The sequence below is a fragment of the Chinchilla lanigera genome, unplaced genomic scaffold (assembly GCF_000276665.1).
Source record: "Chinchilla lanigera isolate Chin_1 unplaced genomic scaffold, ChiLan1.0 scaffold00044, whole genome shotgun sequence".
NCBI lineage: Eukaryota > Metazoa > Chordata > Mammalia > Rodentia > Chinchillidae > Chinchilla > Chinchilla lanigera.
This window is the reverse complement of record NW_004955445.1, coordinates 10,751,276-10,777,809: the sequence shown is the minus strand read 5'-3', so window position 1 is coordinate 10,777,809 and position 26,534 is coordinate 10,751,276. Positions and strand designations below refer to the sequence as shown.

The following is a 26,534-nucleotide window of genomic DNA, read 5'->3' as shown; positions in this document are numbered from 1 at the left end:
GTCTGCTAGTACTTTATTGAGGGTTTTTGCATTTATGTTCTTTAGATAGATTGGCCTGTAGTTTTCTTTTTTGGCTGGGTCTTTCTCTGGTTTTGGTATTAAGGTAATACTTGCCTCCAGGAATTAGTTCCTTCCCTTTCAATTTCATTAAAGAGTCTGAGGAATATTTGTATTAAATCTTCTCTAAATTTCTTATAGCATTCAGCTGTGAATCCATCAGGACCTGGACTTTTCTTTGTTGGTAAGCTGTTAATTATGTTTTCAATTTCATTGACAGATATTGGGTTAGTCAGAATTTTTATATCTTCTTGATTCAGCTTTGGTAATTCATATGTTTATAGGAAACTCTCTATTTCTTCTGTGTTTTCCATCCTATGCAAGTAGAAATTTTCAAAGTAGGTACTGACAATCTCTGAATTCCCACAGGATCTGTAGTGATTTTACCTTTTCATTCCTTGTTACATGAATTTGAGTTTTTTCTTTCCTTTTTTGATAAGGTTGGCTAGGGGCTTATCAATTTTATTTATTCTTTCAAAAACACCATCTCTTACATTCATTAATTCTTTGTATTGTTTTCTTAGTCTCAATGGCATGAATTTCTGCTCTGATCTTTATAATTTCCTCCCTTCTTTGGGTTTTGGGCTTGACTCACTCTTCTTTTTCTAGAAACTTAAGGTGCAGCATTAGGTTGTTTATCTGTGCCTGTTCTATTTTCCTGATGTGAGAATTCACCACTATAAATTTCTCTCTGAGGACTGCTTTCATTGGGTCCCACAGGTTCTGGTAAGTTGTATTTGCATTTTTGTTTGATTGTAGATATTGTTTAATTTCTTCTTTGATTTCATCTGTGATCTATTGGTTGTTCAGGAAGATGTTGTTTAATTTCCATGTGTTAATGGAGTTTTTGCAGTTTTCTTTTGTCAATAATTTCCAACTTCATTGCACTATGGTCAGATAATATGCATGGGATACTTTCAGTTCCTTTGCATTTACTTAAGCACGTAAAGCTGAGAAGAATGTGTATTCTGATGTTGCTGGGTGGATCACTCTGTAAAGGTGTACTAAATCCATTTGTTCAAAAGTTTGGTTCAGTTCTGTTATTTTTTTGCTAATTTTTGGTCTAGTTGATCTATCTCTTTGCGACAATGGAGTATCAAAGTCCTCTGTTACAACTGTGTTATTGCTTATTTGACCTTTCATATCTGTCAATATTTGTCTCATATAGTTATGTGCTCTCATAGTTGGTGCATTTCCAATGAAATTCTAAAGCCCGGTGAGTTGCCAACAACTCTTCTTCCCACCACTTCCTTAAAAATTCATAAATATACATTGAAGCCTCTCACAAATCATGTGATCACATTTATTTGTCTCTGTTTTACCTCACATTTCCAAAATACATTTGTTTGTAGATCTAAAGTTCCCTTCAAATTCTACACAATTTGTGCTCCATGAAAAATAGTTTAGAAATGCCATCAAATGGTAACCTGCAAAGATTCAGGCATTCTACATTCTTCGCTTACTCTGTCTCTCCAATGACAGGTCCCTGAAAAGTAGATACCTGTTTGTTCTGTCCTGTTCTCCTTTGTGTTTCCCTCACCTAGCACAGTGCCCAACATAATGTAGGGCTTGGTATCAGTCAATAGAGAAGGGATGGATGGATGGATGGATGGATGGATGGATGGATGGATTGATGGATCAATGGACTGATGAATAGATTGTGATCTTTACCTACTCTTCCATAGGTCCAAAGCCTAAGAATGCAGAGAATCTCAGGAATCAGAATAAGTGAATCTGCCCTCAAAGAATTCAAAGTCTCAGTGGCTGGTTGCTGCAGATTCCTAAGTGCAGCACTGAACAACAGGTCCAGTAGCAAATGTGATTCTAAGTCCACTAGAGACACCTGGGACGGATATTTAGCCTAGAAGGAAAAGTGGGACATCAGGGAAGACTCCTCTGGGGAGGAGCTATTTGAACTGTAGATGAGCAAATAAAAGCTTTTATAGAGTCCCAAGATCAGACCCTGCCTTGTCCTGAACATGTTTGGGCTTTTATTTCTCTACTGTACTCTTCAATCTCAAGATCCATAGAAGAATCTTGCAAATGTACTCCTCTAATTTTGTCAACTTAGAGGAAACAAACTGCTTGAAGAACGTAACAATCAACTATCAGAAAAAAGAAACAGAAAAGCTGGATATTTTAGTGTCTATTAAAGAAATAGAATCAATCATTGAAAACCTCCCCACAAAAACACGCCAAGCCCTTCGATGGTAATTCTACAATTTCTACAGTGAAGGAATAGATAATGCCACCTTGCACAAACTCAGAGAAGAAAGCAGGTGTTTGTCCCATTTCACTTGATGAGGCCAGCATAACCTTGGAAGATCCTTACCAGGGCATTCAAAGAAAAGAAAATAGAATAGAGTGGTTGAGCACAGCAGTATGTAAAGCTAACTCTGAGGAGCTCAGCAGAGAGTTGCTTTTTCTACCCTGACTTATGTCACTGTGTGGCCAAGTTATGACAGTGATAATGACAACCACCAACACTGTTTTGGTATTTACTAAATCCCCTGCCTCTTACATGTATTAACTCATTTAATGATCAAACAACCATGACAGGGAGGTACTATTACATTCTGGAGGAATTATAAAAAGATACTGATTTGGGTCATACAGATAATATAGCTCACAAACAACAGAATCTTTTAAGCAAGAACTCTCATTTTAAAATTCTTCTTTTTCAAACACTTAAAGGACTCTCAGTACAAAGATCACTAATCACAGTACTTACTATTTGTCAGAAACCTTTGCAATTTACATGTTTTAACTTATTCTAGTCTCATGACCCTTTGAAGCAGGAGTTTTTATGTCCAATTTGCCAATAACACAACAGAGGCAGGGTATAAATCAGGCAAGTTGCCCAAGCTTGCTGAGGCAGGATTTGAACCCATTTAATCTGACTCCAGAAATATACATTTTCTTTTGTTGTAGTATTGGAGACTGACCTCAGGGTCTTCGCACTGGGCTACACCCCCTGTTCATTTTTTATTTTGAGGTGAGGAACTGTCTAAGTCAGTAATTGACCCAGGCTGGTATTGACATGCAATCCTCCTGCCTCAGCTTGCCAACATGCTGGAATTCACAGGCATGGATAGATTCTTTACCACAATGCCTCTTGGCATACTCCGTGGCTGCTCTTCTCAGATTCCCACATCCTTTTTATTTCTCCTCTGGTGTGTCCTAACCCCACATTCCTAGGCCAAACAAGCATCTTTCGTCCTTGCTGTCCTGTCCTTCCTCTTCCTGCCCCTCCATCTCTTCTCCTCTGCCCCACACAGGCCTGCACATCCTGCTCTGAAAACCATCACCTTCCCTCCTGACCCCACACCCCATAAGCCTTGTCCTTTAGTTCTTGCTCCTTTTCTCCAGAAAACAATCCTGGAAGCTCTATACCTCCTCCTTCGTATGACAGCAACAACAATACCGCCAGCAGCAGCAGCAGCATCACCATAAAGTAACACTGATAACGAGCCGACGCTTACTGAGCACCTGCTGCATGCCTGACATGATTCCAGCTCCTGCCCTGCACTACCTCAGCAGGACTGTGGTTGCCACAGCCACTCTAGGAAGTAGGTTCCACAATATCTCCATGAGCAGGTAAGACAACTGAGGCACAGAGTGACTCATCCGGCCAAGCTCACAGAGATGCTGGGAGTGTGGGCAGCCCGCTGAGTGTAAATCAGGGGTGCTGAGTCCAGACCTCGGCTCTGCTCTTGGCATTCCCATCATCAAAGCGGGTATGGGAGAGAGCAAACAGGCCCTCCCCAAATATCCAATCAGCATTGGGATGAATACGCCATGAATAACATTCTAGCATGAGTTTGTCCCATGCAATACTTGGGACATATTTATGCCTAAAAAGGATTCATTGTTTCAGTCCAAGTGAGGTGGGAAGCCTGTGTTTTATCTAAACCCTTGTTGGACCAATACAACAAAGGTGGGAGGAGGACCAGGTAGGGTCACAAGGGGAGCCCTTCAGCCCAGGCCCCTCTAGGGCTCTACCCGAGAGGTCTGCTCCTAAGTGATGCTGGACCCCAAAAGAGTTCCCATGCATGGGGGCCTCAGAGATGAGAATCTCCCCTTCCTGCTCAGCCCCCAGCTTCTGAGCCAGCGAGGGCAGAGGAAGCCTTCACTTGGAATCAATTCCACATTTTAATTTGCCCCTTGAAGCTGACCCTTCCAGTTTCTGAATTGAGGCCATGTTCACATACCAAAGCCGCTGGGGGTTTCATTTGTGTCCCAAGAATGATAGAAAGAGTCATGCATCTGCAGGGGGTTCTTCTCAAGTAATAGGAAAAGATCTTCCCCCGCTGGAAACAAGACAACCAACATGACTGTTTAAAACCTTAGCTTTATTGATCTATACAACGTGCAAGCAAAAATATGCCTAAAAAGGGCGCAGTTCAAGGACTTTTTAAAATATGCATCACCGCAATCAGGTCTAGGCCCGGAACATAGCTCTGTGGCCCTTTCCGTCTGTCCCCACCTGCCTCTGGAAAACATCCTCCAGCTATGATTTCTACCACTGGCGATTGGTTCTCCCTGTTCTCGGACTTTCCCTCCACAGAACACTTGCATCTGGCTCTTTTGCTCAGCACAACCCCTGTGACGTTCATCCACATAGTGGGTGCATCGGTCTGGTCTCCCATCTTTTATTGCTGTGTAGTGCTCTGTTCTGTGAATACGTGGCAACTTATCCGTACATGCTCTGTAGACAGACATGTGGGTTATCTCCAGTGTGGGGCTCCTATGACTAAAACTGGTGCGAATGTTTGAATCTGCTTTGGGGGTGACGACTGTGGGTCCCTTTGTGCAGTGCAGCCATTCTATACACGGTATAAGTGGGGGAAATGCTCTGCTGATGGCAGAGGTCCCCTTTCAACAGTGCTGAGTCTCAGGCCTCTGTTCCCCTCTTTGTGCTCCTCTCCCCTCCTGTCTCTTCGCTTCCCGCGCCATTCCCTTCTACACCCTCTCCTCTTTTCTCTCCCTTTTCCTTTACTCTCTCTCTCCCTTTCTCTCCTTCCCTCTCCCTCTTCACCAGGATGCCAACAGCAGCTCTCTGTGGAGGAAGGACTCAGATACAGCACTGTGCTCAGAGGTGACTCAAGAGAAAGCAGGAGTCAGGAACGCCATCCTCAGCCCGCGCGGGGCTCTGGCAGCAAGCGAGTCAAGAGAGCTTCGCTACCTTGCTGCTTGGGGATCGGCACCTCGCCAGGGTGGCCCCAAATAGCCTCCTCGCCCAGCTGAGCTTCCTGTGGGCAAATGGATTCAGGTTTTCCAGCAGGGCGCCAGGCATCTGGCGGAGAATTAATAAGTGCTGCTTATTAATCACTCCACCCCCTGCCGGCTGGGAGCAGAGAAATGATTCCCAGGGCCCCGCAAACTCTCCTGCGAGGCTGGAAGGCAGGGACCCCAGAGCCGAGGCTGTAAAATGCCGAGTGGTGCGGTGTGCTCTGAGGTCAGACAGGCCTAGCGCTCACCTCTGGGCCTCTGCGTCTGCGGCCCCCTCTGCCTGGCCCTCTTCACCCCCCCCAAGTCTCTGGCTCCTCGCTGTCCACCTTGTCCTCAAAGGTCCCTCTTCAGGGAGCCCCTCTGATGACGCTGGGCTGTGACCCGCACTACATTGCTGGGCTTCAGCTGGCTGAAGCTTACTGCTTGTTTGTTCACTTCTCATTATCTCTCCTCCCGCCAGACCACAAGCTCCAGGCCAACAAGCCCGTGTCTGGCTGTGTTCACCTGTGCCCTCAGGGCCTCAACAGACGCTACAGACTCAGAGGTGGGGGATGATGTAATGAGCAAAGTGAGCTGGCCTAAGGAAAACACCTCGCTTTCACAAGTCTGATTTGCACTATTGACAGTGCTGTGGGTACAGAAACCTTCACTTTTTCGGGGAAGGGTTGCCCAAAATTGATGATAATGTACAGTTGATGTTGGTGGGTACAGCAGGGAGGGGTGGGGACTGGCAAGGGGCACACAGGCCTCCTTAAGGACAGCAAGCTCCGGTCCTTGTTTGTTGCCAAGGGGAATGTGAGCCCCAAAATGCCAGATATATCTTGATATTTTTTCCAAGAGAAGGATAAAACATGCTGTTTTGTAAAATCTAACAGCTTTAAAAATTTTGCCTATTAAAACACAAGTGTGAGCCAAAAGGAAAAAAAAGCTGCAAGTGGTATCCAACCCACAGTCACCAGTTTATGACTTCGCACTAAGATGCTTTCAGTTGGTGGAGTCAGGGACGCCTTTGGGAATGTATGAAAACCCCAGGAAAGTGCACACACACACAGGCAAGACTGAACATAATGTTAAAATGTTGACCAATTTCCAGGCATGGTGATGCATGCCAGTAGTCCCAGTCCTCGGGAGGCTGAGGCAGGAAGATTGTGGTAAATTGAAGGCCAGCCTGGGCGACATAGTGTGTTCAATGCCAACCTGAAATACATAGGAAGACCCTGTCTCAAACAAACAAACTAACTAACAAAAAGTGTTGAGTAGTTACTGGGGAAACCAAGACTCAGCGTTGAAAATCCCTGTCTATTTTAAAATTCCCATTGTACAAGTGTAAAAACTGAGGGTTGCACAGGCAGTGATTTCATCAGGACCATGGAGAGCATCTAAGAAGCTCTCCTTACCCCTAGTCCTATTAGCACTGAAATCATAGATGGGATCCCGGTGCTTCTGACTTCACTCCAGCCACACTAGGTCCATTCTACCTCTGTCTCTGGGTCCCTGTTCTGTGAGTTCAGACCAGGCACATGGGCATGCTGAGCTTTGGCCCACACGCTGGCACAGTAGCAGCTTCCCTGAGCCCTTGAGGGCAGTGGAAGGTAGGAGTTAGAGTCACAGGATCCCACACATTGCTTTTGTGAATTTTAACTTCTAAAGTTCAGAGGGTGGAGGAAGCATTTGGTGTCGCACACTCATTTTCTGAGTCACTCATGGTCAGAAGTTTGCCCCCTTGCCTTTGTCCAGAGGTTCCCTGCAGGAAGGGAGGCTTACTGGGGTAGGTGGTGGGGTGGCACCAAGTGAATCTTTCTGCACCGCCCCCAGCAGATTCCCTCCGTCCTCTGAAGCCAGGAACTTTTTACTTCGAGTTGTGCAGGAGGCAAGAACGAAAAGAACTGAACCTAAGGGATATCACACCCCTAGAAGCCAGGTCTATAAGCAAGAAATCTCACAGATGTTGGGTTCTGTTAGCTTCCATATTGATTATTTCATTTTTCTTTTCTTTCTCTTCTTTTCCACTTTATTTTGTTCAATCTTCTCTAGTCTGTATATCACACCCCTGATTATAGTTTACATAAATATTCCTTGTTTGATGCAGCACAAATACAGCAGCTCTGGGGCACAGGTAGCTATTTCAGTTTATTAAAATTAAATGGAATTTCAGATTCTGGGTTCTTGGTGACATTGGCCACATTGCAAATGCTCATCGGCCACACATGACTGGTGTCTGCCATTTTGGACGAAACATTTCCATCATTACAGAAGGTTCTATCAGACAGAACTTCTGTAGAGGGCCAGAGACTCTGGAGACAGTAGGGTTTGCACTGAATTGCTAGAACAAACTGTGGAACACATTCAACCTGAGTTTGTTTCTGTGCACACTGGGAATAATCCTTTTAGGATGTCTAAGTCCTAGAGGATCCCTTTAGGATAAATGTACACAAAGCATTTTGAAATGTGTACTTGATGGTGAATTATCTTAGGTATGAGGTTATGAATAACCTGTACTAATTCATGGTTCTATTTTTGTAAAATTTAACAATATGTGTATTTTTAAAAGAAGAATATCCTTTGAATAGAAAATTAATATATTTGGTGAAATTCTTAGGTCACACTTTCCCTGAGAATGAATAGATATCTAATTATTATATGGCAGAAATATGGGGGTTTTTGTTTGTTTTTTTCTTCTGGTACCAGGAATCGAACTCATGACCTTGCACTTGCCAGGCAGGTGCTGTGCTGCTGAGCTAAATCCCCAGCCCCAAAGTATGTGTTCTTTCAGCCTGACTTCTTTCACCTTACAGCTCACTTGAACTGTTTGCCTGGATATCTATAAGATGTCTGTTTAGGCTTCAGGTTTATAAACATGAGCACAGTATATCTCAGTGTTGATAAGTCTCTGTAACTCTTATGAGAGATAATATGCTCTTTATGTCTTCTTACATTTTAGTTTTTTGTCTCAGGGAAGTTTCCTTCTATTAAAGATTCTAATATATTCTGTTTTGTGTTGTTTTCCTCTTCAGGGATACCAATTATGCAGATGTTGGATTCCCTTTATCTTCTACATGAATCATTTTTCTCCTTCTCTTGCACTGCATTTCATTCAATCATACTTCTGATTATGGCCTAAATATGCATTCTTTATTTATTTAATGTATTTTGCTGTTGCTAGTGTGGGGTTTACAACATAATGGCTTTATTTTTCTCTTTCACTGAGCACTGCTTTTTTTTTTATCTCTCTCTACTTCTTTTTCCTCCCTGGTTCTGAAGATCAAACTCCAGGCCTCACACATGCAAGGCAAGTGCTCACCATGGGGCTACATGCCAGTACCTTTGCTCTGCTCCTTAATGTCTCTTCTTCGACCCTTTTATTTCTTGCTCTGAGACTTGTTTTAGAAAGGCCATCGTTTCTCTTGACTTTTTTTATACTTCACAGAGAATTACCTGCTGAACAGTTTCTCCTACTTCATAACAACTCTTCCAGTGTGTTTTCTAAATTCCATGTTCCTTATTCACTTTATTTCCCATACTAGCTTTTGATAGGCCCTGTGTCAGGTGCTCATCACAGAACTGGATCCATGGATGCCTCCCTTCGCTCATCCTTGTCCCGGCCCAGGTGGGAAGCAAGGACAGGGTGGAAGTAGGCAGTTGATCACAGCACCTGATTCAGCCCAACCCCTACCAATCAACCCAGGCACACTCACTGCTTTGCTAACAGGAAGCTTTATAATCTCCCCACCACAGAAATCCCACATTCCTGGGCTTAGCCAGTACATTAGCACAGGGATTAAAGTCTGCAGGCCAAGCATGCAGAGTGGGGAGGGCAGAAGGGAGAAAGAAAACGCCATGTCAGGTGGTTAATTTTTGAGCTGGGGAATGATTTCCAGGTGGACGTGAAGAAGCCTTCTTCTCACTGCCCCAGGCTTGTCCCTTACATCCAGGAAAGAAAAGGGAGAGACTGTCTCTTCTACAAGCCCAAGGGCAGGGGCTTTGAGGACACTGTCCCCTCCACTACCATCCCCTTCCCTGGCCCCTGCTCTTCTGAGCTATCACAGGTGTGCTTTCAGGAGCTGGGCTGTGACTGGGATCTTGGCACATGCCAGTAGCCCCTGCCAGGTAGAAAACTGGCTGGCCAGCCCTTCTCAGAACGGGGTAGGGGGGCAAAGTCCCCAGCACAGTGGTGCCTTCCTTCTGCTTCCTAGAGGCACACTCTCCAGAAGTGCACGGGGCAGGCCTGAACTTGGAATGCAGCTGGCAGAAGCAGCCTAATCCCGTGGTGTCTCCTGCCAGCCCAGCCCATCCGAGGCCGCCCCTTCAGAGCCAGGCAGAGTGTGAAGCCTTGGGTCTGAGCACTCACCACTGCAGTGCATGATCTTGGCCCAGTCACCGCCCTACTCTGACCTCAGGTGCTTGTGGGTAGAGCAGGAACAACGGCATCACAGACTCGTTTGGGTCCAGTGCTCCAAGAAGCAGAGCTGTAGGGATCCATGCGAAGAGCCGTGGACAAGGAGCTGGGGATGGGGTTTGAAATCTAGACCTGATGCCAAGAAGCAGAGTGTCCTGGGGGCTACCAGTTGACACTGGATGTGAGACTGCCTGAGTTTGAATCCTGCTTCTACCATTTTCTAGAGCAAGTGATTTAATCCTGTTCCTCAGTTTCCTCATGAGAGTGACGATAATAATACTGATAAGAATTCCAGCCTCACAGAGCTCTTGTTGTGACGATTAAATGTGGCAGTGTAGACCGAGCGCTGGGAGCGGTGCATGGCACAGAGCAGGATCCCCCGTCACACACATACACATACACACCCATATCCCGCTGCCTGTTCCCCCCCCACCGAGCTTGCTGGCTTTAAGCTCATCTCTTGCCCTCTTTCTGTTAGAAGTTCCATCAAATGTCTGCTAAGGTGCTTCCAGTCTGCCACCTGGAGATGAAGTCAGTGATTCTAGGTGCTACACAGATACGGACGCAGAGGGAATGGAGTGGGAGCACACATCAGGTACAGGCCTGGGGGTGACAAGAGAGAACCCAGCAGAACCCTATGTGTCAGGCAAGAACACCACAGGGAGATAAAACGGCATGTGGATGTGGGCGTGCCTGCATGGGGGGTGGTGGTGGGATCATTTCTCCCCCAGTCTGTCCCTGCCACCACAGCGCCACCCCACAGGTATGGGAGGTGGCCGCATGCACTGAGCACTTACTACATACCAGGCGTGGCCCCGTGGGTTCCTTTACTGAACTCCAGTCATAGCCCCGGGAGGCAGCTACGCACACCTGTGACTCAGTTTACTGTGGTCTGAGAGTCTGCAGAAGCTGCTCAAAGTCTCTCTGCCTCTCTGTGTAGGACAGAAGAGCATAGTGAAGGGCTCACTGTGTGCCAGGTGCTCAGTCGTGCTTTGGCAGGCATTACCCCGCTGGCCCACCACCATGACCCTGTTTGGAAATGAGCAACCAGGCACAGAGAGGTGCAGCGACTTCTCTGCCCACATGTGCACACATGTGCATGACAAAACCGTGCTCCCACCGCGGTGGTCTGAGCCAGGGGCCCTGGCCCTGGTTCTTCTGCAGTGAGGATCGTAGTGAAGAGCACTGCGATATCCACCAGACACTTGCTCTGTGCAGGTGTTGTGTACGTTAGGTCTCCTATGGTCAGTGCGCCTTTAGTTCCTCCGCAACTCTGCTGGGTTCTGCTGGAGGAATCAAACAGATGTGTTCCCTGCAGAGCATGCTTTGCAGCCCTCTCCCATTCCGCCTAGGTCTGTTCCTTTGGGACTTGCCATAGGGAGAGACTGAGGGATGGAGGGCTAAGCCCAGAGCCACCTATGTCCAACTGGGCCCAAGACTCCATGGCGGCCGAGGTGGCGGGGAGAGGGGCTGGTTCCCAGAAGACCTCTGAGCCGAGCCGCCTGTGTCCTCCACCCTGCTCTGGAGCCAGTGTTAGACCCCTGAACTCATTAGCAGGTGTTCTGACAAGTTCAGCTCTCGCAGCCGCTCATTAAAAGTGCTCCTGGGGCGGCTCACACCCTGCGGCTGCCAGGCCTCAATAATCATTCACGAGCCGGCGGGTGGGTAGGGATGGGCAGGAGCGCCCAGCCCAGCAGCGCCAGGGGCCTGACTCAGCCCCAGAAGGACACAACACGTTCTTTGGGGAAAAGAAGCTGACTCACTGTGTGACCTTGGGCAGCTCTCTGTGCCTCAGTTTCTCTGGCTGTCCAACAGCTCCTTCAGCTCCCAATGTGGGATGAGGCAGTAGCATCTAGGGGCCCAGCCCCTCTCACAGCGGGGAAGGCCTGGCCTTGCAGGAGGCCTCGCCCAGGCTGGAGTGGAACCCTACCTGAGGTCACCTGTGAGACGAGCCTTTCCAGCCCATCTACAGCTGGGCATGGTGGTGCGCACCTGTAATCTCGGCACTGGAGGAAGCAGGAGGATCACAAGTCTGAGCCCAGTCTGGGCTACTTAGTGACTTAGCAAGACTGCCTATGTCTTAAAAAAAAAAAAAAAAAAGAATCTAGACTTTTCAGTCTGGCTCCGCTGTGAGCAGGAGCAGAAGTCAGCGCCCCAGGAGAGGCCGCCTTCAGGACTGAGGGAGGTCACTTGTTGTTCCTTGAACACCGCATGCTCTCGCCTCATGACCCTTGCACTTGCTCTTCCCCCTGCCTGGAATGCTCTTTCTCCGCAGGTGTCCAGGCTCACTCCCTCACCCCCTTCCGGTTTGTGCTCAGATGTTCCTGTTTGAGTGCAACCTCCCCCTCAGCTCGCACCGCCCAGTCCCCAGCGCTCTGCCTGTTCTCTCCGTGCAGCGTCACGTGACCATTGTTAGCGCACACTTCCGCATCCTCGGGCCTGTTCCCGCATCTCCCGCTCTAGAATGTCAGCCCCACAAGTAGGAGGACTTGTGTCTGAGGTTTCCCGCCACATCCCCTTAGAAGAGAAGCTGGTGCCTAACAGGTGCTCATTTAATACTTTTCAGCTTACTATGAGTCCCTTGAGGACCGTGCTTAAGTACGCAAGAAACACTGAAGAAATAGCTCTTTTGATTCCCTTCTCATCCAAAACCTGTTTATTAAGCACCTGCTGTGTGCCGGGAGCTGAGTACACAAAGATGAACATGATAGACAGGGCCTCATTTGTACCTCACTCTTTGCAGGAACTCTGAGATCCTCCACACTGCCCTACGGGGTACACAGACCCATGTATCAGATGAGGAAAATGAGCCTGGAAGGGCAGTGCCTCGCTTGCCCCCATCCCAGCCAAGCCTAGATCCTCCAAGAGTCACCAGGGCCACATCCTGTGCTGTCCCCTCTTCTGGCCACTGGGGTCTGCCTGTGCCGTCTCTTCAGCTCTGCACTGTTCAGGCACCCCATCCTGCCCGGCCCGGCCGGCCCCCCAGGCGTTCGGGGGAACTGAAAGACGGAAAATGACCCTTGCAGCTGGCCTGGCCTGCAGAGTGCCCAAGCCCCTCTGATACTGAGCCTGCGCTGCTCTCTGTCCCTGGGCTTCGGGATTTGGGCCAAGGATAAGAGCGGCACGCGGAGGTGGGGGAGGGGGAGGGGGATGAAAACAGTGAAGATGCGTGATGTCCCTTCACCAGCTCCCCGCGAGGAATGCGATCATTACGTACTGCAAACGGGGACTGATACAAATAAGTAAAAACAAATAAGAAGACATGGAGTACTGATCCATGCCACAGCACGGATGGACTCAACAACACCATGCTGACTCAGAGGAGGCGGTCACAAGAGCGCACAGCACGCGTGATGCTATGATAGGAAACGTCCCGTACAGGCGAACTTAGAGACGAAAACTAGATTAGTGGTTGTCTAGGGCTGGGGAGATGATGACTGCAGTCTCTATGGTGGATAATAACAATGTTCTAAAATTAGACGATAAGCTGTTTGCACACCCCTGTGAATAGGCTAAAAACCATCGAGTTGTACATTTTCCATGGAGGAACTTTATTGTGTGTAAATTGTTTCAATAAAGTTATTTAAACAAAAAACAAGAACGACAAGGGAATTCCCATTGAGGCTTTTCTCTGGGTGAGCACTATCTCATTTAATCTTCCAACGGCCCCTAGGAGCTGAGCTTTATTCCATTTTTAGGGGAGGAAATGGGGGCCCAAAGAACCCAGAGCCCACCAAGTAAAGGGAGGAGCCGTGGCGGCTCAGAAACCAGCCTCATCCCCTCTAACACCCTGCAGACCACCAGTGCGGGATCATTTGTAATAGCCTACTACATAATCTATTATGTGCCAGGCCCGCATCAAATGTTTTTGATGTCTGAGTCAATTGTCTCAACATCCCTGCGAGGTAGGTACTATCAGTGTTCTCCTTTTACAGGAGGAAACTGAGGCACAGAGAGGCTAAGTAACTTGGCCACAGTCACAGAGCCGGATGGTGGGAGAGTGACCTGGAGTCCACGAAGCTAAAGTTCATACTCTCACAATGCTGACCCTCCAAACCCCCACCACGGAAGTGAGTCTGGGGGACACACTGGCCCGGAGAAGCCTCCTTTTCCAGAGAAAGAAAACAGGTCTGGAACCAGTCCAGTCCTCACAGCAAGACAAATGTAAGCAGGAAACAGCCAGGTCTTCCAGGTCCACTCCCGGCTTTGCGGGGCTAAGAAGGTCTACTCAGGATGGTGCTTGGACCCCCCAACAGGAAGCGGCCTCGGGCAGGCACTGCAGCTCAGATGCGGGCAGAGCAGACAGGTCCTCAGGACTTGCTTCCCAGTAAACCTGGCCCTTCTATATTTTGTAGCAGAGCAGGTCCTCAGGGAATTCTGAATGCTTCCTCCAGGGAAGTCTGAGGGGCTACAGATGCCCCTCAGAAAATTCTTCCTGCCCCTTTAACCTCTTCCTGCCTCTACAGATGAGGCAGGAAGAGGTTAAAGGGGCAGGAAGAATTTTCCTTCCTCCCCTTTGCCCCGTACCCCAGGCCCCAGAGCCAGTGGCTTTCAGGGCCGGTCAAGAGAGGAAGGTACAAGGGCCGTGGTAAGGCTGAGGGACAGCCCAGGCTGTGGGAGGAGGAACAGGCCATCTTTTGTTATTTTCCCAAGGGGAAGGCGTTGCTCTGCCCACAGAAAGCCCAGAGGGCAAAGGACTGGCAGCTCCGCGGGGTTGAGCGGGAACCGGCCTCTGGGGAGGGCTTTCATGAAGCCTGGGATGCTCCCTGTGCCCGCCCCTCCTCCTCCTCCTCTTCTTTTCAGGGCCGGGCCTGGAACCCAGAGCCTCACACATGCCAGGCAAGTGTTCCTCCAGAGCTGCGCCCCCAGCTTCTCCTTCCTCTCAGGCCCCCCACACCCAGGCCGTGCGCCCACAGCAAGCATGTGCGCTGAAGAGGCCCATGATGGTGCCTGCCCGGCAGGGCCAATTGGATGCACTCAGGGCAGGGGCTCCCCGCCTGGGCACCACGGGCATCCGGGGCCTGAGCATCCTTGGCGGGGGGCGTCCTGGGCACTGCAGGGTGTGTAACAGCGCCCCCCTGGGCTTTACCTATGAGAGCCTAGGGGTGCCATGCCCAGCTGTAACAACTGACATTGTCTCCGGATATAGAAAATTGTCCCCTGGGAACAAATGTGCTTGAAGCACAGCAGACGCTGGGTCAGGGAAGGCAGCCTGGAAGTTTGGAGCTCTTTTAAGCATTCTCTATTGCTGTCATACCTACTTTATCAGGTGAGAAAACTGAGGCACAGACATTAAGTAACTGGCCACAGGTCACATAGTTGGTCAGAAAATCAGGATTTGAACCCAGCAGCGGAAGTCAATTTCCCTGCCTCCATGCTTGACTCCTCCTAAAGCCCAGGCTCCAGAGAGCTCTGGTGTCTGAATGGCCATCTCCCCTCTGGGAGCCTTCCTCAATGTTCTCACCCTATCCCGCACAGCTGCTCCTTCCCCTTCTCCTCTCCAGAGCCATGAAGGAGCATGAGCTTCCAATGAGATAGGAACACCAGCCCACCATGCGTGCAAGGGCTGTGGGATGCTGGGCGTGTGGCTTCACTTCACTGAGCCTCAGCCTCTCCTTCTGTAAAATGGGTCCATCAGCCCTGAGTCATACAGTGGAGCTGAGGACACAGACTCTGGAGCCAGGATGCTGGGGTTTGAATCCCAGCTCAACCACTTCCCAGCAGTGGGAGCTTGAGCCAGTGACTGAATCATCTCATGCCTCAGTTTATCAGCACCTATAGATCATAACACTTGCCCCACAGAGCCCTGAGGAATGTAAATGAGCCCTGTATATCCCAAGTGCTTAGAGCCATGCCCGGGCCTGAGGACAATCTATTTTTTTTTTTTTTTTTTTTTTTTTTGTCTTTTTGAGACAAGGTCTCGCTATGCAGTTCAGGCTGGCCTTAAGCTCACTTTGTAGCCCAGGCTGGTCTCGAACTTGCAACAACAATCCTCCTGCCTCAGCCTCCTGAGTGCTGGGATTACAGGCGTGAGCCACCGACCCCTGGCTCTGAGGACATTCTAGAGGGTTATCAGTAGCTCTTACTAGGTCCCTGGGGCAAGAGAAGAGGGCATGCAGAAGGCACAAGGCCCAGGACATCAACAAACTTGAGCTTGTTTCCTGTAGCCACTCAGGGACTGACATTTTTCCTGGAGGAGAGCTTAATATGGCTGAAGACAAATCTTTCTATCCCGCTTGCTGATAATGCTCTCCCAAAGGAGAGCAAAAGGGAAGGGAGGGGCATGCTGGCCTCCCAGGGCCTTCTCCAGTGTCATGCAGTGGGGACCACCCCTCTTCCTCCTCTCCCTCTTGTGAATTCCAGGACAGGCAGACAGGACAGAGAACCTGGAACCCCTATTTTGCAGGCAACAGCAGTGACCTTTTCTTGAGCACCTACTATATGCCAGGGCTTTCCCAGCAGGGGCCTGTCATCATGCCCACTCTACAGATGAGGAAATCAAGGCTCATGGAAGAGAAGCAGTGTGCCAGGAGGCAGTGTGACCTTGTGTATCTTTTCCTAAGGTCCCTGGATGGAGCAATTAGGGCACACGCATGAGGCTTGTTCCAAGGCCCAGCATACCTGGCCCTAGCTGGGGGCGCTCACTCTGGGGAAATCCTGTGATCCGTCCAGAGGGCACTGTCCCGTGGAGCTGGGTCAGGAAACTCGATCTTGCTCCCTGCAGCGTCCCCGGGAACCCTATTTACACACCTGGCAGGACTCGGGGAAAGCGGAGAGTTGGCAGGGGCTCAGAGGAACAGCTCTGCAACCAAGGGCTCAGTACAAGCACTTGGGTCCAGGCAGCAGGTCAAACCCAGTAGGAGGGACACGAGGGGCTTGGAGGAGGGCTCTCGGACCACCACACTGGGATAAAGTCCCTCCCCGCCCATTCCAGGCCTCCGTTGTCCCAGCTGAAAAAAGAAAATGCCGAAAACATTGATGTCAGCTCAAACGGTCCACAAAGCCAGACACAGCCTGAGATTTTGAAAAGCACTTGTGTCCTGAAGGCACAGTCTGGGTTCAACTCCAAGTTCACACATTCAGTGTGTGTTTGCTGAGCACATACTATGCGCTAGACATTGCTTTAGATCTTGCGGTTGCCACCAAGAACATGGGGGACATGGATCCCGTCCTTATGTTGTTCACAGCCCAGGGGGAGAGGCAGACGCTGAACAACGAAATGATCTTTTCCCACTGGAATTAACAAAGGCCATGAAAGCAATTGAACAGGAAGCTGTTTTAGAGTGCACTTGGGAAGAAGTCACCAAAGAGAACTCCTAGGAGAAGCTGCCACTGGCGCTAAGACCACATGAATAGAGAAGGTCAGAAGCAGAAGCATTCCAGGGAACAGCAAGGGGAAGTGAGGCAGGAGGGATCCTGGCAGGTCTGAAGAGGCATAGTGAGAAAAGAAAGGGGCCGTAGGGGTTGTACTAATCATGATTTCTAATTTCTCTGTTTGATGCTCTGACATCCTGGAGGAGCTGTGCATCTCGGGACTAGCCAGTTGCTAGAAATGATAACCCACTAGCCTGCTTGCAATGCTCTCCCATGCAAACCAGACAATCCAGACCACACACACACACACACACCTACCCTAGTCACCCCAGGGCCAGGTACCAGGCAACGAGGGAGGTCCGTATGCCCCAGAGCCCCCTCAGATTATTCAGCATTCCCAGGAGCATCCGTCCTTTCTCTCTGTACCCTGCCCCCTCCAACCCAAATGCCAAACCCACCCAAGACAGGAAGGCCTCTTGGCTTGCCATATGACCCCGGAGCCTTACGGTGGCCTCACAGCCTGTCCTGTCACTGGATCGCCTGCACTCAACCCCAGCTCTCAGATGAGCCTGGGATCGTTCCCAGAACGCACCTGCGCAGAGAAGTAAAGACTCCTTGAATCACAGCTCATCAGGGCAGGGGCCAGAGATGAGCTCATACCCAGAGGAATCCAAAGCCCGGGGTTTGTTCACCCAGCCCTGCTCTCTCCAAAACATGGGGGTTTACATCCCAAGAACAGTGGGCCCATAGGTTGGGGCACGCCTGTGAATTGTGGGCAATTAGCACACCAGAGTTCAGGGCAGAGACAGGGCTGCATTGACCACTCCCCTCCTGGAAGCAGCAGTCTGGGGATGGTTCTGCCATGGATTTATTTCCTGCTGCTACTGTAACAAATTATCCCAAATGCAGGAACTCAGACAACACAAGAGTTTTCCTGACGCTGCTTCAGAGGTGAGACGTATGACCTCATTTTTACTAAGCTAAAGGCAAAATGTCAGCAGACTGGTCCCCGGGGAAGCTCCAGGAGAGGCTCGGAACTTGTGCTCCCCCAGTGTGGAGGTGGCCTGTATCCCTCAGCCATCATCTGGTTCCCTTGAGCTCTACCTCCTCCTGTAAGGACCTATGGCAGTGCATTGGTCTCACAAGATAAGGCACAGTCCTCTCCGCCTCCCCAACACCCGCTCCCCATACACAGCGACACACACAGGCGAGGGAACTGGGCCACCATCTGTGTGATGAGGACACCAAGGAGCTGGGGTTGACAGCCAGCCTCATTTACACCCTTGTCCGAAGAGGAAGAAGAGTCCTAATACCCAGTAGCTGTGTGGACATTACTTAACTGCTCGGTGTCTCACTTTCCTCGTCTGTAAAAATGAAAACAGTCACTATTGCTAGTTCTTAGGGCTGCTATGGAAAGTAATGGGCTAAAAGGTGTAAGGCAGGTAAGATGGCACATGGTAATGTGGGGGGAGGGGTTGTGGCTGCTATCAAGACACCATGTCTGTGCCTTCTCTGAATTTTCAGAACAGCCCCATCCAGTGGATCGAGATTCTCTCCACTTCACAGATGAAGAGACTGAGGCCCAAAAACTCCAGGAGACTTCTCCCCTCTTTGTCATTTCAAAGCCAAAGCCCAAATCCAAGTTGCCCAACTTCAGGGTCCAAGTACTTTGCATCATTTAACTTCTCCCAGCCTCAGTTTCCTGGTCTGTAAAATGGGACCACTCAGACACATCTTTAGCATTGAGTTAAAAAGAAACATTTATGATACAGGCATAAGAGATTAGATTTCATGGAACCCTGATACTAACCAGGAAGAAAGCCAACACTATGGTCATGTTGTAAAGGAAGAATGTGAGGCCCAGGGAAGTAAAGTGGCCTGTTCAAGCTCACAGAGCAAGTCTGTAGAATGAGAATCCAGCTCTGACCCCAAAGCCTAAGACTGGGAATGAAATGATCATTTTCCTGGAATTAAGCAAATGTGAGAAAGTACGGCTCTGACCTTTCAGGTGTCCTCCAGCCCCTGAGAAGATCCTCATCCCAGGACAAGTCTGCCAGGAGCACCGATGACACTTTCACGCAAACTAGAGAAGGGGCCTTTCCTGGTGGCATCAGGGCACAGTGTGCCGCAGGCGGCAGGTTGGTTCAGCCTCACGTATCACCTCGAGGCCCCTGTTCGGTGTACAACCTACACAACATCATACAGCAGCTCCACCTAGAGTGTCCTGAACTCCTCTTCCTCAAAGGATCCTTGCAGTCACGGTGAGCACCACTTTAACTCGCTCCGGTGAGTGCAAGGCAGGAAAAGGAGCCAGACTTCTACACCAACAGAGGGGGCTGGTGCTTCTTTGCAAGCTTGCTTTAACAGTTCTGTCTGTGCTCACCAGCTCTCCAAGACCACTCCCCAAGTCACCATCCTTGGAAAACTCGGAGGCAGGCCCATCTTCCTGAGCCTAGGGTGGATCCCCAGGGGCGCCAGAGATTCCAGCTGCTGCGTTCCAAGCTTCACTCCCTCCTTCCCTCCCTCTTGGCCAGAAGACAGAACGCAGGAACCCTTCCTCCAGGACCTGCTCTACACTTGACAGCAGCCTCCCCGCAGAGTGGGTCTTCTCTCAACCACAGCGATTCCTAGGCATCAGGCTAGTGATGTCTCTGGCCTAGAGAGATCGCCAAACCAGAAAACCAGACCCACTGTGGGACAATGCCCTGGCTCAACACCATTCAGCGTGTGGCCTTTCTGACCGTCTTTCCTAATCTATGACCTGCAGTTTCCCCAAACTTTTATGTGTGACCCAGCCTGCACTGGCGGCTCAGACTGTCTGAGTGACCTAGAAGCTCTGCAGTGGCCAGGTGGCATCGGGGATGGGGCAGATGCTGCGGATACTTATCTTGGAGCTGCATTTTTGCACAGAGAAAACATTTAAAGTCAAACCACCTGCCTCTGGGGGCAGCACAGGTCGGGGCAAGATAAGAGCAGCCTGCCGCTGCCTGCACATGGCAAGGCCTTTGTCGGCAAAACACAGCGCAGTGTTCTCTGAGGATGCTTTTGCTCACATCGTTCCTTAGACGAGAAGCATCACAGTTCTTAACACTGCCCAGAATACAGCAGTACAATTCCACAGAGAGTGTGACGGGTGGGAGAGGGCTTTAGATAGGCCAACAGAGATTTGGATGGAGACTCGGCCTCCCCAGCCCCTGCAGAAGGATCAGCCTCCTGGGAGGAGGGTCTACTTTATCAGTCACTGCAAGGCAGCGACATCGAGGGCCCACTACAGGGCACAAGGAGTAGTCCCGGCTGATTTATGACCAAGGAAAGTACCACAGTTAGAAGTAGAAGTAGACAGCAGTTAGAAGTAGGCTCTGTACTGTAGCTTGGAGCAGCTGTGTGACCTTGGGCAAGTCACCCAACCTTGCTGAGTGTCCATTCCCTAACTTGTCAATGAGGGACTCAAATAGCAGTTGCCGGCCAGGTTGTCAGGGACATTATACGGGACAGGGCCTGAGGAGCTGCCATGGTGCCAGCAATAGAGGAAGAGCCAGGCATTCAAGAGGACACGTTCTCATCAGGCGGATGGCCACCACAGGGCCCACTGCACTCACCGCAGTCCCGCCCTGCCCATGTGCACCTCGGGACAGGACGCAGAGGACCAGCCCAAGCCCAACACTGACGTCTGCCATTGGAAGTCTTGCTCTCCTTTCCAGGTGGCCCCTCAGCCCAAGGCTTCAGCGCCCTCACACAGGAGTCTGCTCCTGAGTTCAGGATCTTGCCAGAGCAGAGAGCAGGGAGCAGCTGTCAAGTCCAGGGACAGAGACCCTGTGCCCCGCACATCTCTTTCCCTGAGCCCCACGCCTGAACCCTTCCACCTCCTTTCTGCCAAGATGCTGCAGCAAGTCTTAATGCACGCCTCACATCTGCCCAAGAAGATAGGAGGGTGATCGCCGCATGTTAAAGGAAAGTGAGACCCAGAGAGGAGAGGTTGGCTCAAGGACCCTGGTCAGCAGGCCACCCGGGATGGGTGACCTAGTCTACGGCCATATCACCCTGAACGTGCCTGATACCATCTGAAAATGTGACCTAATCCTTATCCTATCATTTATCTTTTTTTCTACCAAATCAAGAAAGTCGGAGAGTTTAGATCATTCCTCACCATGGAAATCATTATGTCTTGGTCCCAGTCACCTGGTGTCACCTATTCTCAACTCCTCACTCTAGGTCCCCTAGGGAGCTGAACCCTCCCGCAGCGCCCCTGGTCTCAGTGGGACAGGGCCGCAGCACGTTGGTAAATGACACCCTCTCTTCACGTGTATCTGTGTCTCACTGGGGGCGGTGCAGGAGCTTCTCAGGTTAGAGACATCTTCTGAGCCTGGTGCCCCCCCACAAGGCCCCACTCAGGGCACAGGTGAGGCACCCGTGGGGACCCCGAACACCTTCTCCTTCCAGCCTCTACCCGCCCCCATGTTGACTTTCTTGGACTCCTGAACCCTCAATCAGCTGGTGGCTTTTGATCTTTAGAGGTGCTTGCTTTGGAAGTATGGAAAGCACACGAGCTCTGGATTCTGACAAGCCAGAGTCTCTGCCTTCCTGGTGCCTTGCAGCGAGCGTGACTCTGAGCACGACACTTCTCTCTGAGCCTTGGTTTTCACCTCTGGAGAATGGGGGTAGATCATCTTCCCTCTGGGGGCCACCGAAAGGATTTTGAAAGGTAACACAGGTAAGGCACAGCCTCACCCAAAGTAAGAGCGCGTTAAACCCTCGCTCTCACAGCACCTAAGGACCTGGGTGAGGAAGGCCAGCTACTGTGTACCAGGCTTAGTTCTTTCACTCCCATCCACCACGGCGGGTTGATGCTATCATTCCCTCCGTTCTTACATACGAGTAAATGTGACCTGCTTGAGGTCGCACCACTCACACGCTCGCTCTGGCCCTGGAGAGAAAGTGCTACACAGCGCTAAATACATAGTTAGAGCTCAAAAACTAAGTCATGTCCTGGATGTGGGAAGACCGAGAAGGGTAGGTGGGACACGGAGAAGCGAGGCAGCAGGAAAAGGAGCCCGGCGTGCCCAGAGGCAGGTTAAAGGGGAGAGAGCTCCCCTTCTGCAGCGCGGAGGAAAGGGTCCGGCCCCGGCGGGGGAGGCGTTACCTTGGGCGGCAGGGTGAAGACCACCGGCAGCAGAGCCAGCGGCGCCAGCAGCAACACCAGCAGGCGCCGCGCGCTCCATACCTTCTTGGCCAGCGCCGCAAGCGCTGCCATCCGCGCGATCGCCGGCGCGGGGCACCGGGGACTGCCCCGTCCCGGCCAGCGCTGGCTTAAAGCCCGGGGAAGGCCGGGGAGGGCCGGGGAGGGGACTGCGCTCGCGGACCCGCCCTCCTCCACTCCTCCCCGGGACCAGGAGGCCGGCGGTCTCCTCCCGGGACCGCGGTGGGAAAGTTAGGCGCAAGTCTAGGGCGCAGCGACCCAGCCCGCGGGGAGCACGGCCTTGGGTTAAGCATCGCGGCGGCTTCCTGCTCGGTGTCCCGGGACAGCTGGCTTAACCTTTCCTCGCCCCTATTTACTCACTTGTGAAATTGGCGATAAAGATCATGTGGGGATTAAGGAGCTTATTAGTATTACCTGAGTTCAAATCCTGGCTCTGCCATGTACTGCATAGCCTTAAGCAACCAACGGAACTGCGAGCCTCGGTCTGTTCATTGTGAAAGTGGGAGCGATTTTAACCCTAGTCTCTACCAGACATGAGGTCAGTCGGGGAGGTTAAATGAGATACACCCATAAGATGCTTAGCTCGGGGCCTAGCAGAGCAAGTGCTCTGTGGTGAGAGTGGACACTGTTACTCCGATTTCCCCCACAAAGTGGGAGCAACACCTGTAAGCTGGACCGCAGCAGAACCTTCTCCTTCCCTGGACAGAGGTGCAGGGGAGCGGTGGTCCTCACATGCTCAATTTTTAAAGAAACTGTAAACTGTCTCCTAAAGTGACTGCACCGTTTTATGTTTCCATCAACAACGCGTAAATAATCCAGCTTCTCTGAGTCCGTGCCTCACCTAGCATGACCAATCGCTCTTAGTTAGGCGGTTCTCAGGGGGATGTGATGTCTCACTGGTTTTAATTTATATTTTCCTACCGGTTCATGATGTTCAGCATCTTTTCTTGCCTGCATTTGCCATCTGTGTATCTTCTTGAGCGAACTTTCCTGTTGTCCTTTGCCTGTTTTCTAACTGGATTATTTGGCACTGTTTTCATATACTCTAGATAGCCAGTGTAATGGACTGATAACTGGTGGCCAACTTATAACCCCCAGCTGAACTGAGTGTGGTGCTGGGTGTGGGAGGCCCACCTGAGAACTGCTGCCAGCAGCATAAGAAGCAGACTTGGAAAGAAGAAAGAGGCTGTTGGGAGCTGAGAGAGGCTGTTGGAGCTGGTAGAAGCTGTGGGAAGCTGTTGGTTGTTTTGGAGGAGTTCATCATGCTGGCTTTCCTGATGAACTTGGCTGTTTTCATCCTCTGAGGAGCTCGGGACCTCGTTGGCACTGAGAATGGCTTCGATTCACTTTGGGGGAGCTCTGGTCCTCACTTTGAGCATCACCTCCTGGCTCCGGAGGGGAAGATGGTGCCCTGCCGGCCTCCTGCAAAAGCTTGCTGCGTTGGCTTCCCTGATGGGAACTCGGCCATCTTGGACATCAGAGGAACTTGGGACCTCACTGTTGCTGAGGATGGCTGTGGTACCTTTCAGGGGAGCTCTGGTTCTTCTGAGCATCACTTCCTGGCTCCAGTGCAGCTCCCTCAGCCTGCTGGCACAGACTTTCTAGATTCCACCACTGACCTTTGGGCCTTCCCAGTGCAGATCTGTGAAACAGGCCTGTGTGAGATATTGTTATGGGCTCTGGGCCTCCAGCTGGATTCATGGGAGGCATCATTATGGGCTCTATTCAGCTGGAGTCAGGTAGAACATCATTTTGGGATCCAGGCCCTCCGCTGGATTCCTGGTCTATAGTGTGTGGGCAGATTTCCTGCACACTCTTGGGTATATCATTGTTCGGGTGACTACTATAAATAATCTTATAAAGTAATGTGTCCTGTATTGTATTGTTCCCCTTGCAAAAATAACCCCCAAACCAACACACCAAGAGTCCTTTGTCAGATATATTGCTCGCAAATAGTTCTCTCATCCTATAGCTTGTTTTTTCATCTCTTCACAGGCTTCCCGGAACAAACATTTTAATTCTGGTGTGCTCTCAATGAAATTTTCCTTCGGGCCATGCCTTTGGAATCAGGCTATTCCCATTGCCTTGCACACCAGAGTTTTTCATGGGTTTTTTTCTAAACTTTTATAGAGCTTTTATAACTCTGTAACTTGTACCTATTCAATAGTAACTTCCCATTACCCTGTCTTCCAGCCCTCAGCAGCCTCATTCTCATTCTACTTTCTGGCTCTAGGAATTTGACTGATCTAGGTACCTTATTATAACTGGAATCACACAATTCTTTGTCCTTTTGTGACTGGCTTGTCTTCAAGGTTCATCCATGTTGTATCTCGTGTGAGAATTTCTTTCCTTTTAAGGCTGAATGGTATTCCATCATTTGTGTAGACCATATTTTCTTTATCCATTCATTTGCTGATAGACATCATGTTGTTTTCACCTTTCAGCAATTGTGAACAATGAATGCTTCTGTGAACATGAGTATGTGAATATGTCTGAGTCTCTGACTACCAGAAGTAGAACTGATGGATCATATTATACGTCAATGTTTCAAATGTATTTGTATATATTTATGTATGTATTTAGGAATGGCCATACCATTTTCCACAGACACTGTACCATTTTACATTCCTAGCGCACAAGGATTACAATTTCACACATCCTCACCAACATTTCTGGCGTTTTTTTTTTGTTTTTTTTTTTTTTTTCATAATTACCATACTAAAGCATATGAAATGGTATATCATTTTGTGATTTTGATGTGTATTTCCCTAACAGTCACTAATCCTAAACGTCTTTTCATGTGCTTATTGGCCATCTATGTAGCTTCTTTTTGGAGAAAAGTCCTTTGCACCATTTATATTGTTTTTATGGTTTTTTCATGTATATATATATCATATATTTTAGCATATATACATACTTATCATAGCCTACTGCTATTGTCATTTTACCAGTTTCAAGGAAATACTGAACTTGACTTATCTTTAGGTCCCTTTACCTTATCCTACTTATAATATCAGTTTTCAATATTTCAACATACATTTGGAACCACATCTGACAGTTTTTGTTTTAATTGTCAAAGAGAAGTCAGAACACTCAAGATACTATCAGGCCTGATATTAATAGAGCTATATTAGCATGCCTTAATGCTTAATATTTTTGAGATAATCTTTTCCATTTTCTTTTCAATATCAATATGTCTATTCTTCTGTATTTATGTTTCTTATATACATGTACTGATGAGTTTTGTTTATTTAATCCAGTCTAACATTCTCTGATTTTTATTTGGAGTGTTTATCCATTTATGTTTAATGTAATTATTTACCTGGTTGGATTTAAGTGTCTCATTTTGCTACTTGTTTTCTATTTATGCTATTTGTTCTTTGTTTTTCTGTTCTGTTCCTTCTCCCTTGCCTTCTTTTGTACCAATTAAATATATTGCTTTTTTTTATTACTGGGACTGAGTTCAAGGCCTTCACAGTAAGCTACATCCCTAGCCCTTTTAAATTTTATTTTATTTTTATTTTGTGACAGGATCTCACAAAGTCTCTAAGTTCCCCAGGCTGGGTTCAAAATTTTGTTCTTCCTGCCTCAACCTCTCAGAGTACTGTGATTACAGATATGCACCACCAGCCTAGCTTTTAGTATTCTACTTATTTTCTGTGTTAATTTTAACTGCTTAACAGTTTACCCCAAATGTCACTCAGGCAGTGAATTTTTTGCATATTGACTATCCCAAGTGTCACTCTAGCAGGTGTCATTTCAACCAATCAATTCTTGCATTAAATAAATTTGATAAAATTGTCACTTTTATATTTCCTGTTATATTATCTTATAAAAATTAATGAAAAATGCAATTTTTTATCACCCTGTATTTAAATAATTGGACTGGTAAGTAGTTAAGCTATTCTTCTGTGTTGTTATTTTACTGATTACTCTAGAAATTATGTGCCAAATTATCACAGTCTACTTCAAATGATAATGTGTCTCAAAACCTTACAAAAGCATTCCATTCCATTTCCTACCTCCTTTTACCCTTAGTATTCTTATAGTCTTTAAAAATTTATGTATTGTATAAACCCTGTGGTATGATGAAGCTAACTTCTGCTAACTGTGAGAGATGATTGTTGAGTTTGCAGACAATTTGTGAGCCAGCTATAGAGCTGATGGCAGCTTGAAATCATCCTTCTATTAATACCATCCAGGGGCTGGGAATTTAGCTCAGCGGCAAAAGCACCTGCCTGGCAAGCACAAAGACATGAGTTCGGTTCCCGGTACCGGAGAAAAACCAAAAAAAAAAAAAAAGAAAAAAAAATACCATCCAACTATTAATACCGCAGA

General features: G+C 48.9%; 1 protein-coding gene across 5 annotated transcripts in view; it reads right to left on the bottom strand.

The window, feature by feature from the left end:
- Positions 1–22,474, bottom strand: part of Slc13a3 (solute carrier family 13 (sodium-dependent dicarboxylate transporter), member 3) — a 74,462-nt gene extending 51,988 nt beyond the window's left edge. For 2 of the 5 annotated variants that reach the window (XM_013518382.1, XM_013518384.1), the window contains exon 1: positions 22,140–22,474. In XM_013518382.1, the coding sequence (XP_013373836.1) occupies positions 22,140–22,250 (111 nt within the window). In that variant the 5' untranslated portion in view covers positions 22,251–22,474. The remainder of the gene's footprint in view (positions 1–22,139) is intronic. The other 3 variants (XM_005392372.2, XM_005392373.2, XM_013518383.1) reach the window with 2 other exon arrangements.
- Positions 22,475–26,534: the final 4,060 nt, after the last annotated feature.